The 17,554-nt window shown below is 37.1% G+C and overlaps 1 protein-coding gene across 1 annotated transcript in view; it reads left to right on the forward strand.

Annotated features, from left to right (window-relative positions):
- Nucleotides 1–2,587: 2,587 nt before the first annotated feature.
- The window catches only part of LOC108773752 (GAS2-like protein pickled eggs), a 51,413-nt gene continuing 36,446 nt past the window's right edge, over nt 2,588–17,554 (forward strand). The window contains exons 1-2 of the mRNA XM_018539675.1: nt 2,588–2,758; nt 15,508–16,005. Of these exons, the coding sequence (XP_018395177.1) occupies nt 2,588–2,758; nt 15,508–16,005 (669 nt within the window). The remainder of the gene's footprint in view (nt 2,759–15,507; nt 16,006–17,554) is intronic.

The raw sequence follows: 17,554 nt of genomic DNA on the forward strand, positions 1-17,554 counted from the left end.
AGCATACCAAGTTTAGTGAACTTTGTTCTGATTGATCAAATTCAACCTCAATTTCAATCTCTTGTTTGATAGTAGCTTTAGAGACCCTATAGTACAACATGTGTGCCTATAATATAACTAGTACATGTATTATGTATACTATACTACTAGTGCACATGTACTATAGTCTCTGGTCTATATTAGAGACCCTCTAGAGAACCTGGACACGAGCTGCGTTTTGTATGTAGAATCTTTAGTAAAATCACGCGAGAGAAGACATTCTCCCTTTCTCTTTGATCTCTCTCTCTCTCTCTCCTTTCTCAGGAGTAAAACACGGCGGACTAATCAAAATTAACTGTTTTACACTTAGATTCTTATCAAAGGGTTTCTAGTCTTTATTATATTGTAAATACTTCCCTTAATGCTTCAAAAAGAATAATATATAATATTGTACACATATACATACAGAATTAAGAGTTTAATATGAAATACAGAAAACAAATGACACAATTTTCAGTAGCATCTTTTATCGTATGCAAGAACCAACCTTAATTTTGTTCATTCACGCAAATATTCTGAAATTTATTGACGGTCACTGATCTCGTGGTTGTCGCGGACTTCCTTTAGAACCCGGCAATACAGCCAGGCGCATTAATTCATCCGTGCCCATTCGACTGGCGCAATGTCTACTCATTAATCCGCCGCGACGCGCGGCGTAGGCTTATTTATCAAATACCTAAGATCCGTCCGTCTCTCTCTTTCTCTTTCTCTCCCCTCTCTTGCTCCCGCCAGAGATTTCCATTCAGCGAAACTCGAAGCCAAAACGTCATCCTGCGACGCGACGTTATTCAGTCGCTATATGTATCGAAGCGACCGCGTGTGTCTTACAATGAGTTCACTTGCGACATTGTGAGTCTCGTCGAGCTCCCGATATTACCTGTACATTACTCGACGAGTTGCGTATAATGCTGTTGATGGAGATTTATATACCTGGTCGCTCTGGAAACGTACCGGGAAACTGAATGACTCAATGCATGACAGAACGTAAGCGAACGTACGTAAGGCATATGTTTGTTCATTCAGAAATAAGTATATATTATGATTAAACAATAGGAAAACATTTTTTCTTACCATTCGTTTCTCTTTGAAACAATTAAGCTTTCCATTTTTGTAACAAAGAGAATTTTGATGAAAAGAAAAGTTGTGCCTATATACAATACAGAGAGATTTCTAAAAACTAACAGTTTCCATAGGGTATCCTTATGTCCTCAGGACATCCCTCAGATAAAGTGTGCTACACACGTGCTTCAACGACAAAGTTCACAGACAGAGAGTTTACCTACGTTTTCGGTTAAGCTGTGTCTCGTACAATCGAGACTTTATCATACATGGGGGAGTATCATAGCAGAATGCAATAGGCATTTATATATATATATGTATAAAGGGTGGTTGTATAACGAGCGTGGGGGAAAATATCACAGGGATGACCGCGCCATTGTCAACAGAGACACCCGGAGTGGCCATTGTCTGGCGGAGCTCCGCGATTTTTATTCATTCGGACGTTTATAATCTACCTCTCGCATCTGCGAAATAATGCCCGCGGATTTGCATACGCAACGGTATCTGGACGTGGAAATATCGCGTGAGAAAACGAATCGGGGCCCCGTTAGCGGCACATTGCAATTCCCGTGCGTGGCGAACGTAGCTTTCGTCGGACGATTAATAATCTTTGATTATGATCCGGAATATTTCGAGAGTTGAAAAATGGTAAAACTTAATGGAACGTGTATCAGTTATAAAATTTATGTAATATATAGATGCAGTTAACTACATATTAAATGGCATTTGATCTACAACTGTTTTTTTTTTTTAAATATATTATATCTTATGCACTCAAAATATATGCATATCTATATATTAAATAAAAGAGAGGAAAAACAAATAAAATTGAAAAAAGACAAAATAAATGCAGATAAGGAAAACATTCGTTATCTTGATCGATTGAAAAGTTACGGAGTTAGAAAAATCGATGAAATTTTAAGGATTTTAAGAATTTAAGAAATCTCTAAAAATTATGTTAAAATGTTGCTCATTTTCCAGCTGTGAGCAATCATAGAGTCCCGTTTGGTCCTTTTCGGGTCCATGTAGATTTAAAAAGGTGTAAAAATCCTTTGTCATGATAGCATCGAAGTCTTTTCTCAGTTTTCGCTGAACACTCTAAACAAACATAGGTGAAAAAATACAAATTGCAAAATTCCTAAGTAGAAAGTATAAAGTCCAAAACTTGGAAACTTATCGATATATAAAACGATGTATAAATGTAACGAGATATATCTTATTAAGTTATTATATTATATAATATTCAAATTTTCAGGCAAATATGATGTAAATCAACAATAATTTAAAAGTGTTCACGCTATGTATATTATATTTAGCTTGTAATATTTAAGTATATAAAGGAGAAGAGCACGAGAGAAAGTGGAGAGAATGAATAATTTTCTAAATACAAGCTCAGATTGATATACATACATTTAAATGTAATTGATAATTTATTAAAAATTGAACATAATTGAATATATCTACTTTCAGTTTCCGAATCGTCGAAATCATGTCGGTGCTATTGGAAGGTAGGTCGTACAGGCCTTTCAAGTCCTCGGAAGAGTACCTGATAGCGATGAAGGAGGACCTGGCGGAATGGCTGAACGCCCTGTACCCGGAGCTCAGAATCAATCTTGACAATTTCATGGACAGGCTGGACACGGGCGTCGCTCTATGCAAAGTGAGTGTGTCACAATGATTTGCCTGTCAACTTACAACTATCGCGGAAGCACGATTGTCCGTGCGGTTTAACGTTCGCCATGCCGCGCGCTCGTAACGAGGCGATCCTTATCTGTGACTTATCGTCGTCGAAAAATTCCCCTTGCAATCGCGATATACCCATTGACCTCAATCTTAGGACACGGTTGTCACGGTTCTCCCGCTCGTTCCGCGTTTATTTTCTCGCCGGCTGGTAAACATCCGCCTATATACGAAGTATCGCGAAAGTACATTAGCGACGTGATTTCTTTAGAAGTAACACGTTCTTTAGCGATCATTTTGTGACCGGGTTGTTATTCGAACTGTAAACTGTAAATCTTAATCTTTGAACAATGTAAATATTAGCATGATATATTGATGACATAAGATGGGGCATTAGATGCGGATGCGAGTTAGAAGTGCAGGAAAAACTTCGGTCATGCTAAATTAGTTCTGCGAAATTCGGATATGAAGCTTCCTGTCGAAACACACCAGCGTCATTCACAAACACACGCGGCACGCGTTGAAGACGCATAAAAGCTACACGTACGTGCACAAGGAGGAAGAAGGATGCGGATGACGTCCAGCGGAAGCTCTTCGTCCTGCGTGGCGTGAATTATGATTGATCTTAATGCAAGTGGGAGGAACAACGAGTAAAACGTGTCTTTAAAGACCTCTTTTATTTCTTCAACCGTTTTTATTCTTCCTTATTAAAACGAAAACGTTATTATTATGTTGATAATAAAAATTCAGAGTATAAATCAATAATAATTTTTCTTAATTAATTCTACGATTTTTTTAAAAACTTGAAATCTATTTTCACTTATTAATTAACAAGTAATAGTAATTTATTGATAATCTAATTGGTAATCTATTTTATTAATAGAGAATCGCGACTGTCTATTAAAAGTTCATTCCCTTATTTTCATTTAATTTTAATAATATATATATTTAATCATTTATATTTTTAGAAATATATAAATACGCGAAGAGCGCACGTATATTTTTCTCCGTTTCGATATACTTACTGTAAAAATATATTTTTCTCCACACGAGACATGTAATAGCGAATGTAGATGTCTACTTAAACGAAGTTAAAATTATGCATGTGACAACACGTGTTACTTTTTCGTCAATAAGCGTCAACGAGTAAAACCTGTATGCTAAAATCACCGACTCTTATTGACGCGCGGTGTTGAAACAAAAAAAAAAAAAGAAATATTTGAAAAACTAAACGTGTGCGTACAACCTGTATCTCCCACACGATCATGCCACTCAACATGTAGCGGCGAATAGAGTAGTCATTCGCAAGCGTGACCGATCGGCTGTCGACGGTGTACACGGTCAGCTTATTAGCTCGGGTATTATTAAAGCAATTTTAACGAGTCATTAAGGGCACGGCAAATTGGAGCGTTTAAAAAAAAATACGAGACACAATGAGTAATGGTTTAATTACCCGATTAATGCGGGTCGGCAATCGCGACGCTGTTACGTGCCCGGGCCACAGCCGCGTGGAAATTACGGGTTTGAGATTTGCACGTTTGTACGCAATCGTGAGCCGAGATAAGTGTCGAGGCGATGGAGCAGCGCGCTGGCTGTGAATATTATCGGTTGATTCATTATTGGGAACGCGGGAAAGCAAAGAGCCCGTCAGTGCAAGCGCAATGCGTCATTATAATCCGCTAATTAAAATTTGCTAGTCGATATAAACAACCGTCCGAACACACGCTGTATGGATTCTCATACTTTTATCATCGTCGTTTTATCCGTAATGGTTCCCGGAACGATACCGCGCCCGATCAATCGCAATCCAACGTCGATCGTCGGTCCGCGTGTCGGATCGTGGTTCGAGCAGACTTTCACTGATCTACCGATGACGATCCACTCGAGCCGACCGAAACGAGCTCCATTCATCGCCACGGGCCCTGTCGCGTGCACCCATCACACCCGCCAGACTTCATATAAATATCAGGATATCGCTAGACTCCGGCTTGTTATTAGCGGCGGTTATTATACGCGCCACTATCGTCGTTGTACATTTATGCTAGAGAAATATTTAGAGTAGGCAGAGGACGATAAAACCGCGGCAGCTCGTTCGCATTTCACGCGTATGTTCCCTATGTGTCAAATCGGAGAAAGTCACTGGTGCATCGAGTATACGTCTAAAACCCGATTCATCAATAGGACGTTAATCGTTATTTGTGTTTCGACTTACATAATACACAGCGATGGACTCGGGAAACATTTAATTCCACTTGAATTGCTTAAATTCTTCGTTTCGAATTTTTTTTTAGTAATGATTTCTCTTTTGTAATTCGTGGTGTCGTTGTTTATATAACGTTGTTCTCGCAACATTTAATTACGTCAATTTAAGGAGATAACTCTTATTGTCTTGAAGACTTTATTTTAATTCTTTTTTAGTTAGAATTATTAGGTCGAATTATTAATATTAAGGTTTTTCATTATCTGGTGATTGTGTGTGACTTAGAGTTTACCTCATTTACTTTCTAAAATTCTGAGAGTAAAATCTGACCCTCTAAGAAAGTGAAAATATTTGCACTCTTGAATAAAAAAAGACAGATTTTTACTCTTGTTTTTTTTTTTGAATGAAATTTCACACTTTTGCAGTGAGATTTATTTTAAAAAAAAGTAGTAAGATTTTTTTTTCCCTTTGGAGTGAATCTCACTTGGCATTATGCCAACGGCATTAATAATGAAGAAAGACACGATAACCCGCAAACCTTTTAGTATAATTGAAGAAAATACCCGTGAAAGCCTCAAATGCGAAATGTTTAAAATATTAATCATACCGAATGCGCTGTGCAGTTTGAATATAATTGATTTATTGCAATTACGATGACTGAAAAGCGAATGATAAGTCTCGACATTTAACATTAGACATGTTAGATGAGTTATAGAACAAGATGGCGGGCGGAGGGGGGGGGGAGGTTCTGAATCGGGTCTCAGGATTACGGCGGATCTCGAAGTGAGATGCTGGAATTTCTTACCTGTGGCAGAGGGTAGTAGATTGGGTTGCAGCAGTCGGCAGAGCGAGGCAGGGGAAGGAGCAGTGCTTTTGCGTATATCGACTTTACGAGCCGTGGCGAGTGGTGAGACGGGGAATATAATAAGGTGCGCGACAAGGAACAATAAGGAATCGTAGTGCTCTCGATACTGGCACTTCTAGGGGCTCCCTTCTACTTTTCCTTCTCTTTTCTTTCGTTTGCGATAAATTTTTTACAGACTGTGATTTTTGCGCTTTGTTTACGGTGGGGGAGGCGCCAGCACGCAATATACGTGTTTCAACTTACTATGCATGATACACAGCGATGGACTTGAGAAATATTTAATTTCACTTGAATTGCTAAAATTTTTCGTTTCGAATAATTTTTTTAGTAACAATTTCTTTTGTAATTCATGGTATCGTTGTTTATATAACGTTATTCTCGTAACATTAATTTAACTACGTCAATTTAAGGAGATAACTCATTGTCTTGAAGACTTTTTATTTTAATTCTTTTCTAGTTAGAGATTAATATTTTATATCTGATATCTCTCTCTCTCATCTGTAATGACAAACTATTTCTGTACAGACAGTAATAATTTTACAGAACTGTATATAATATGATATTTATAACGGTTTATAAAGTTAAAATTTCAATATGACATTTATATATATTCAGAAAAAATTGTTGAATAAAAATTAATATCATGAAGAATACATTTACCGTCAAATAATTTATATTCCAGCGATTCTTGGCTGTGATAAATTTAATAACGATGATGATTCAATTTGTAAAGATGTCTTTCGCTAAATAGTCCGAAAATAAACTTGTCGAAGTGAATTTTATATTAGAGGCCTCCAAAATCGCCACATAAGAAGCGTTTTTCAAAGTAAATTCGAGAATGGCACTTGTCATATGGTTAAAGGTCGACAGGCAATTCATATTAATCACTCTCGCGCGATATTCCGAAAGCGAAAGGAGTCAGAAGTGACGGCGTATAGCCTTTCCTGTCGGAAATGACAAATACTGGGCACTCTGATGAAGAACCTTATATAGAAATCGACTGACAATGTTATATCTCCAACCGCTGTGCGTAATATCGATCTAAAAATATTAACTTCAATTACGTCACATTGAATGAAAATAATCGATCGTCCTACACTTATTTTTAACTTTATTTTTTCTTTTTCTTAAGTTAAACTCGTTTGTTAATTTTTTATAAAATGTCGTATCGAGAGTTTGTTTCTAAAGAGTACTAATAATATATTGTTACGTTTAAATAGTATATATTCTCGCAAGGCCTCGTTCTGGAATATTATCTGGTAGTTTTCTCGCAAGGACATCGCGTCGATGCCATTTCGCGCCAATCTCGACATCGTTTCGATGATAATCCCATAACTAACGTTATATAAATACGTAGAAAGAAGAGTGACCTTCTTCTTATCGGATTCTGGATTATGTTGTGGAATTCCAGGCGATGTTCGGTGTGCGCGATTAATTAACCGCAATTGTTGCCATCTACTTTTTTTTTTCGCTCGCTTCTTTCTTTCTCTCATTCGGAATTGGAATTGATGGCAGGCATCGGGCGTATCCTGATGCTTGTTCCTTTAAAGCCTATTTAAGCAAGGCGGTTTAATTGTCAAAGTGGACAGCAACCATTAAAACTGTCTATAATTTAAAGAGCACTGAAACTTCTTTCTCAAAAGGAACAAAAGTATTATTTTTGTCTAAATTTTTGTTTAAATTTTTGACGCCAAATAAAGTTAGTACGGTCGGTGCTTTTACATGAAAAGTTAAATATTTAAAATAATGCCGTATAATTTGACTGTGTAATTATTATTTATAATCATGTAATTTTTTTTGCATTAAAAAAGATGCAAATGTAATACTCTTGGCAATATTCTTGCAAAAAATTCGGCACTTGAAATGACGGTACTTAGATCCTTATACTTGGATAAATGAATAGATAAGTATATAACTATGTAGATCAATGATCAAATGCGTTAAAAGATCGCACGAGATCGGGGTCGATCCCAAGGATCCGAGGAAGCTGGCCGCATTAATGAGCCAATTAACGGAAGAGTTACGAGCTCGGCTTTCCCGACAAGACGATTGTCTGTCGACTTTTCTGACGCGCGTGGCAGAGCGGGTTACTTCTCGGCGACAAGTCGCTCGTTAACCGAGTTTATCGGTATATCTATCAGTTACCTAAAGAGCTGTTAAATGCAAACGGGATTGGCGATTTCCCTCCAATGAGTTGGCGTTATCGATTGCACTATGATGAATGCAAAGCCGATCAATTTTATGTCATACGCGCAATCGATCATGTATAATATAGTGATCGTTCCTGTTATGAAGATATAAGTTCTGTATCTTGTAAGAAATAATTGTAAAAAATAATTTAAATCTTCAGGAAATATATATAGAGGTATTAAACAATTTTAATTTAATTTTTGTAACATTTAAATTGTATATAGAAATAACTTTATAGTTACTTATCACTATGCATAATCAATTATAAAGAATGTTTATGCGCGTTTCATGTTACTTTAATCACAAATAAACTTATAGAAAATTCAGATTTGAAATGATTGATCGGGATCGCGGGAGAAAATCTAAATGTGCAACGTAAACGTAATCATAACGTGATTATACGGAGGAATTGGAAGGAAGGTGGAATCGAGGTCGGCGACCTTGAAATTTCTTGCAGTTAATTGAAATCGAGTGGAAAGCTGATGAAACTTGATTCCGTCGTAGAATTATGGCGTAAATAGAATGACGATTGGTGCCATTCTGTGACGACGCGAAATGTATTATAGAAAAGCGTGAAATCGGATCGATTCGAAAATTGATTTAAGGCCTTTCTTTTTGTTCTCTACAAAACAAATCCCGGTAAAAACAGAATTTTTATTAGTTCATAATTGTAGACTGTCAACATTAAAACAATTACCATTCTTCTTAGTGGTCCAACTTTTATTTTTTTAGAGAAAGTGCGAGACTTTTCTAAGACCATATCTAGAATGGAATTGTTAATTGCGCGAGAAGTAGGATAGCATATTTCAATCTGTCTTAACACAAAGTAAGCAAAAATCTGTTTTCACACGTTTCGCGGGACAAGGGTAATTCTCATATTATCTTCTATGTGTTATGTAGGATACATACATTTGAAATGATCGCAGATTCGCGTCCTTGTAAACCGATTATCCTTTTCGAAAGATAGTCGTAAAACGAGGTGCGTGGAAGGCTGACGCATGCTCGTTCCTGCGTATTTCACATCAAGGAAATGTATTACACGCGAGGTCAAGAGCGTTTCCTGCCGCCTTCTATTAGCATTTCTATTGAGAGTTCCCAGTCCTTTATCTAGCTTGTTTATGCTTGGAAATGTCGGTAGCATGAAGAATCATTCGCATAAGCTTACATAAGCTTATAGTAGAGAGAGAGTAGATATTTCCATCTCGAAATTATTTCTTGCCACTATTAGATTTACTTATATAATGATTTAACAAATATACGATACAATAAATAATAACGTATAAAATGTAAAATATGATATAAAGCTTATATTAGAGAATACTTATATCTATTTCGATGGCAAAATTATTATTTTTGCTAATATTGGACTTTATATAATATAATAATAATAATAATTTTAATAATAATAATAATAATTTTAATAAAATATAAAATATGATTTAAATGATAAAGAAAGTCAATAAATACCTATAAGTTATATTGAATATAATGAAACATACGATAAACTCTCGCAGAAATTTGAGAGTTAATGACGAGACGCGTTTCGTGCTTCCCACATTAAATATCTCTGGCATCTTTTAATTTCGCGGGGAATATTGAAAGAACAGGGTTTACTGATGCACATCGATGCTTTCATGCTCAAGCAACCAAAGTCATTCGAGACGCGCCGATGACTCTTTCTGTCTCTAGGAAAGCGAATCCTACACCGCGACCGGATGTTTTTTTTCATAATCTCTCGGAACCGGAGATGAGTGAACCCCCCGGGGGTGGTCTTTTTAACTCCAAACCTCTAAATATATATCGTGTCTCTCCCGCGCTCCCGAAATGCAGCGCAAGGGATGTGTCGTAAAAACATCAGACGGAAATAGCCGGCGAAAAATCGGGCGGGCGCCACGGCGCGTCGCGCTGCGACGTCGACAGCCACGACGGGCGGTCTAGGACCTTCGGGGATCGCCTTTATAGTCCCGACGCATTTTAATGCCAATGTCGACGTCCGCGCACGTAACTGCTCGCGGTCTCAAAAGGTTCATTGTACCTTTTCGATGTAGGTATGTTCGCTTCATAGGCGGCGGAACGTTTCCTTTCAAGGGGCGGAAGGAGGTATCAATAGAGAGCAGAGTGAATTGATGCAAATGCAATAGCGGTATCTTCTAAGTACATAAATGATGTATTAATAATGGTATAATAATAGTAATAAGTTAATCTAGATTGTTTTGTAAATAAATCAGTTATAAATAAGGAAAGAATTAATACAATCAAGGCTAGATCTTGGGGTGTCTAATAATATTTTTATATGTAATATCATATTAACCTTCGCACCTTATTAATACTAATAAAAACGTGATCTATTTAGCTAATTAAAGAAATACAAAACTTATAATTTATATATTTATGGCTTATCTTTATATCAAATCAGCTATTATAAAAACAAATTCTACGAATCCGAGAAGAAAATTTTTACGATATTCTTTTGCAAATTGCGTAATTCAAATAATAGTGACTGTATTATTGATAATATTATGTCATTTTAAATGCTTATACTTTCATAAATTAGTTTTCTTTATAGAATAGGAATATAGAGGCATTACTGTCTACTATGTTTGGAGCCGATTTTGTCAGACCCTCATTTTTGCTTATCTTACGATTCTTACGGAAAACTTAATTATTATAAAATTGCAAACAGTATTATAAAATCTGCTTGAACTATCTGATAGAAGACATTTTTTTAGTTTATACTTATGTTTTTGAAATTGTATTTAGAAATTGTATCTTAATTTAAGAAATATTATCTAAAAGCAAAGTGGTATGTCGGTGATTTTCCCCTATTAATTTTTTTAAAAGATAATTAGACATTTTAATGCTAATATGTATAAATATTTTTTAAACAATGTAATATAGAACAAAACTGATAATATCTTTGGGATAACTGTTAGATAAATTATCGCGCAAATAATGATAACGGAATAAGTGAGATGATAGCGGTAGATATTTCTCCCTGTTATATATTGGTCATCAGGTAATCGACATTAAGTGTCTATTAAGTAATTTAGGGCGATCACTCAGGGAGATATGCCTTGTCTTATAATCCAATAGAGTTTCTTTAGGCCATTATTGCAAATGCCGATAGTTCTTGTTACATCGTTATCCTTCACTAAAATGTAGCTAATAGAAATCAATTAAGATCTTATAAAAGTATTTAATTGCAAGATATATTTGAGAAATACATTTCGCAATTAAAATATAATATTTCTCGCAATTGAAAATACATCTCCCGACACAAATTCCTTTCCCTTTAAAGAGTGTTTTTATTAAACTAACAGAGGATTCAACAAAAATGACAAAGAAAAGATTTCTGATTATATTATAAGTTTGATTTCACCAAAATTCTCAAGACCTTTTGTTAGTTGAATTAAAATATTTGTTTAGCGTTCTTATTAAGAATCTCGTTGCATTAATTAAAATTCTGGAGGAGAAAATGGACAAATAAGAATTTTTTTTATTGAATCTATTATGATTGTAATAGTTGATAATTAAAATTCTGTGATAATAATCAGAATCTTCTTGTTCGTTTACTTTCAATCAGAAATTTTTCTCTGCATTTTCACGGAGTCATGAATATTCATTGCGAAACATTCAACGTCGATCTATCACTTTTGACCTCAACGGCGATATGCGAATCACTTCCTGGGAAGTACAATACTTCGCGACGTGTCGTTGGTCGCAGCCGCACATAAAGACTCGCAAAGGCACGTTCGCACGATTTTACATACTTGTTCGCGCGTGCGACGCTTTGGAAGGCATCTTATAGCGCGCGTGTAGAACACGGGATGATTCACGACGCTTTTGTGCCAGGCGAGGTCTCGCTGTTAGGAGTATACAAACGGTCGAGGTTTATTAACCTTCGGCGCGCAGGAACGACAGGATCGCGAACAATCCTAGCGGGGAATCTCTTCGCGCTTTTGCCGAGCAAAGAATTTCGTCACAGTTGTAAGAATGACCGGCTGAAAAGTAATTAACTCCGCTCAAGAATCTAAATTGTGCGCGTACCAATTGCGTACATGGCACGTAATCCTCTTTCAACATATATATGTTGAAGATATACATTTAATTGGCAAACGTTATCAGAATTAAAAAAGAAATTTTTTAACATTAGGAAAATATTATTGTCGATCATTTCTTAATCGAATAAGTTGGCGTTTGCATTTATAATCTTAAAGATAGTAATTAATCACAATTGATTCACAAGTTATATTAACAACTTTAAAGTACACAGTGTTACAGTAATTATTTACATAATAATCAATAACTGATGTCACGATACTTATTTAACACGGTAGAGTTAATAACTTTAATCAAATTAGACTACGCTATGTATATGCTTTCGATAATGTATTCGCCGCTTCATTTCGCAGCGGCGCGAAACGGCCATAAATTTCCGCAACGGTTTATCGCGTAAGCCTGGTCCCGAAGACTAAATTAAGTTACGGAGTTATGAGTAATGGTTACTTGCGCTCTCGTTGGTTACGTCTCATTGGTTTCCTTCCACGTCGTGCAAGCGTTACGCTTAACTCGTACGCGTTCCCCCTCGAGCGCAATGAATCGTCTCGCAACCGCTCCAATTTACAAACGTAGAATGTGCAGTGGCCATTTTCATTAGGCGTATTGGTAGGCGACGACGATACCGAGAGGGGTCAGGAGCCATGTAATGTGACATCCTGCCGTCGCTTCATCTGCCGACCGTATTACCATATGCGCCACTTCTCTCGTCTTTTATAAGTGCGGCTCTTCCTCTCGCCAGTGATGCTCAACGCATCATCGAAAGGCTTGATATCGCATTGATAATGCATCAGTTGAAAGGAAAGAGCCGAGCTGGGTCGAAGTACGATCGTTGTGTAAAGTAAGATTGTCAATAATACACAAAATAACAAATGTTAGTTTTATTTTAAACATTATTCAGCACTTTGATCCAGCTTGCTTCAAAAGCCACCTTTACCGAGAATCAATTTTGTTTTACAAATCGTTTGTTTGTCTTTTTAATCAATTTCTTGGCTTGCCATTATTGGATGATGTTAAAAGTCAGATAGACTAATGTAAGATAAGAACGGCTTCTTTTACTTCATAATGGTTTCTTTCATCGTCAAAATTTTCAAAAGATGGCTCATTTCAACTCTTCCGTTTTCTGGATACGTATCCCATTTTATCTTAAGTATAAAGAAAGATACAGTCGTACCGCTTTTATTCCTGAATTTAATCTCCCTAACTGATGAACGCTCTCGTCAGTTTTAAGAGTCCTCGACAAAATGGTCCGGCTGTTGAATTGTCATTATCGTCGCTCGCCTTCGGTTGTAACTGCCTGTTGGCAGACTCGTCTAATCTCTATATTACCCCTCGGGAGGTATTGAGACAGGCCGACGAAACAACCGGATGCTGTTAGATATAATTTTTACGAGTGTGCTTCGAGGAGTGCGCGCGTAAACAGCTCCACGACCTTATGGTGTCCACGTGCAGACGAGAAATACGCTTTCTTGGGGATCCCTAAAACGTGTTCGTAAAATACACGTTGCGATCGTCTCTTAACTGAAGGTCTTTCGTAAAAGGCTTGACTTCAATCATGCGTTGAAGATGCATGAAAATTGTAATAGGTAATTATAATATTGTCTCCGATTTGATGCAGCAATATGAGAATTTTATAACGTAATTAATTGGCTGTCATTGGTTAATAAAAGAAGAAGGTGATTTGATCATAAACATTTACTTTTAAATATTTGAACTTTTTCCTCTTCTATTGCTTTTGAGGTACCTGCACTAATTCGTGTAATTTTTAAGAAAATAAATAAATCGAAACAGATATAGAAATTTAAATATAGATTCGCTGCACAAAGATTTTTTGTAAATATTATAAAATAAGTAAATAATTGTTAATTTAACTGTGATCTTTGCGATTCTTCACAATTTTTGCAAAAAATTTTGCAACAGTTTAATGAATTGATTAATAATTCAGTTAATCGTAAAACTTTTTGTAAACATTTTTTAATAATTTTGTAAAACTGTGGTTGAAGACTAAGAATCATAAATAAAATAATTGGAAATATAAATTAAAAAAAAAGAATCATAACAGGGGATTAGCTGAACGTGACATCGCACGTGAGTGGACGCACGTTGCACGTAAGGCGCGATGTTTGCGCGGACGAAATATGATTTTGTTTAAACAAGTCAGGGACTTTCAGATCGTATTCCGTGTTCATTTCTTTTCCCAACATAACCCAAATACCTTCCGACGAGTCATCTCGCGTCAACTCTGTTTGAGCAGCGCAGAGGGTCAATGAACTGTCATTAAAACGTGCGCCCAGTTAGCCTAACACGGTCGTTTGAGCAGATGTTCGGCGGAAAACGAGCATTGAGCAAACGGAAAAAGATTAAAGGGATGAAATAACAATATCGCTAGTGATATATGTACTGATTGTAGTCAATTGGAAGCATGAAAAATAAAGAGTTGATTACTGCAACTGATTTTTGTTCTTATTTTGATATTATTTAAATCTCACTATACTGAAAAAAATAATAATAGAAGATTCTACTATAAAATTTGTAATATTTTTAAAAATTATACAATTTATCGAATATAAAAGATTTTTTTTTTAATTTTGTCTTAAGAATTTATGCCCCTTTTATTTAATTTGTATTATGAATCGCGATCGGACTACTTTTCTGTCCATCATCCCTGTTTGTATTTGACATATAATACAAGGGCACGCGCATCCTGAATCTTTTTAGCGGCACGCACTCATCTAAATCAATAACGTGATATTGCATTAAGGCCTTTTTTCTCGGGGGATGACGGTCATCAGATGCCATCTGCCATTTCAATGCTCGTATTAAATCCAGGATTTTGATGCCGCGTCAAGTCTCGCATCTGAATAACGTATATGTACATATGTGTACGCACGATGTAAGAGGAGACGACGTCAATGTATGAGAAAGTGTTGAATAGCGTGAAATGAAATATCGCGTTTTATGCGCATACAAGCGACAGAAATAAAATATCGACATTTGTTATAGGCGTGAAATATGATGCGCTCGTAACACACTTTAACTTAAAATGCGAGTATTATGAATTGCAATCCAGGACGCTGTAAATTAGGGCATTATGATTTTAGATAATACATTTCCTTGAGTTAAATCGTTTAACTTCGTTGTTTTAGTTAAATCAACGGCATATTGAATGGGAGTAAGTGACAGAAATAATAAAAAAGTAACTCGAATATAATTTATGAATTTAACAGTGCTGTACTCTCGATTAATGCGACGGCCAATTCTTTCTCCGTCCGTGATTTCAGGGTGATCTTTCAGCATCATTTACATAAATAAGCTTTAGACCATTAAAGTGAAGAAAAACGCGATTTCGCCGGAAATTGTTATATCTATCGCCGCCGCATCAGACGTTATAAAGTGATTTTTTTTTTTCTCTTTTCAGCATGCAAATAACGTACGGAAGTATGCGACGGACTACGTGGCTCGCCGTCAAGCCCGCAAGATGCCGATGACACGCTCGATAACTTCTCTGGCGTTGCCGATGAGCCAGGTGGGCGATGTGCCCTACCTGCCGAACGCCAAGGCCGGCACCTTCTTCGCCCGCGACAACGTCTCGAACTTCATCGATTGGTGCCGCAACAGCCTCGGCATCATCGAATGCCTGCTCTTCGAGACCGAGGATCTGATAATGCGTAAGAACGAGCGACATGTAATACTGTGCTTACTGGAAGTGGCTCGTCGCGGCGCCAAGTTCGGCATGCTCGCGCCGTTGCTCGTGCAGATGGAGAGGCAGATCGACCGCGAGATCGCCGCCGAGAACAAAGCGGCGAACGGCGCCGGCAACGAGGAGAGTGATGACGAGTACGAGGAGGAGCCTTGCCTCATATATGGACCGCAGCCGCAGATCGTCACGAACGATCTCAAGACTCTCCACGAGTTGGTGAGTGAAAATATGATCTTGATACTTGGAATATATACATATATATGTATATACAGGTCTCGACACGAGAAATGACATTTCCATGCTTCCGTCACTCATACAGCACAAATCTCCTGTCCTAAAGATGTCCACAGAATATTCAACGTCCTAAGGATGTTATCGTTATATACGCGACGGAAAAATCAGCATTTACGAGAAACCAAAAAGTTTTTATTTAATTCTCCCCCTATAAACTTGGAGCAAGTCACATTTCAAATGTTCTGAATTCGATTCTTTTTATTCTCAAAGCATCGCTTCGAGGTATAACGACCGTGTTTGCGACGCTTCTCGGAAACTCCCTCGGTAGTCTGCAAGTTTCTCAGCGATTTGCGGCGCCGCGATTTCGATGGCTCGCTGATTAAATCTCGATGGCTTTGAACGTATTCGAATCGCGCGTTTCGTCGCGTATCATTGCCAACGGCCGTAACGTGCTACGGCTATGAAAATAACTCGCAACTCTTCAGTCCATCCGTATGTATTTATGGTCGATCTTAACACCGACGTCGAGTTGTGAATATCGTGCGATCGGAAATAAGAGACGTCGCGGTGCTGAAATTTAAGAGTGTCGATAGTTTTACTCGTTCGGATCAAGTATCGTAAGACACACTGCACATTTTGCGATGATATCTTGAAAGGTAATAAAAAAGAAATAGTTAGTTTCTGGAACTTATGCTTAATTGTGCGATACCTACATGTACGTTTAAATAAATTTTACACTTCGAGATTACAATCATTTTCATGCCACTTTTTGATCGTTAATTTTATGTCTTGATGGCGCCAACGATATGTCGCGTCAAAGTTTGTAAAAAAAAAAAACAAAGTTATTGTATTCTTGGGGTAAGGAAATGAGTCAACTTTTTAAACCACTTTGGGTCGCAATGTGTCACGTTTTGTTTCTTTAGTTTTTTTTTTTCTCATATATATGTATACTCACCTTGGCAAAGAAAGGACTAAGCCGTCGACCGCTCCCACTACATGCGCACGACCTATTCGAGATTTTATTGTCGGCCGCTTATTATAAATTAACGGGTAACGATGACTCGCGCACGGCGCGTTAAATGTCCCGTCGTGCACGCGAATCGCGTTGACGGCCCGACGTCGCGATAACGCCATTTCTTTGGCGTTAATTGCACTGCCGTTGGCGGAGAACGCAATACATCGACCGACACCTCTTTCCAACGATGGAAACATAATATTCTCTATATTTCTGGGGATGTCGACATTCTGTATGTATCTTATTCTTTACGCTTCCGCCGTAGACATCACGATAAGGCAAGGCATTGACATAGAGTCTCTTCCATCCATTTCACAGGCCAAATTTAGGGAGAACTACGGCCCTAGCTTTGACAACAATTTCTATTATTTACTGCATTGCGCCGCATCTACATTGTTGAATATCGAAGGGGAGTCAATCAGATAACTAATTCTTTGAGTTAAATAATATTTTGTTATTTTTAACTTTCATGTATGTCAAATGTAATGTTCATTTCAAGGTAAACAATATCCATGA

The sequence above is a fragment of the Cyphomyrmex costatus genome, unplaced genomic scaffold (assembly GCF_001594065.2).
Source record: "Cyphomyrmex costatus isolate MS0001 unplaced genomic scaffold, Ccosl1.0 scaffold219, whole genome shotgun sequence".
Taxonomy (NCBI): domain Eukaryota; kingdom Metazoa; phylum Arthropoda; class Insecta; order Hymenoptera; family Formicidae; genus Cyphomyrmex; species Cyphomyrmex costatus.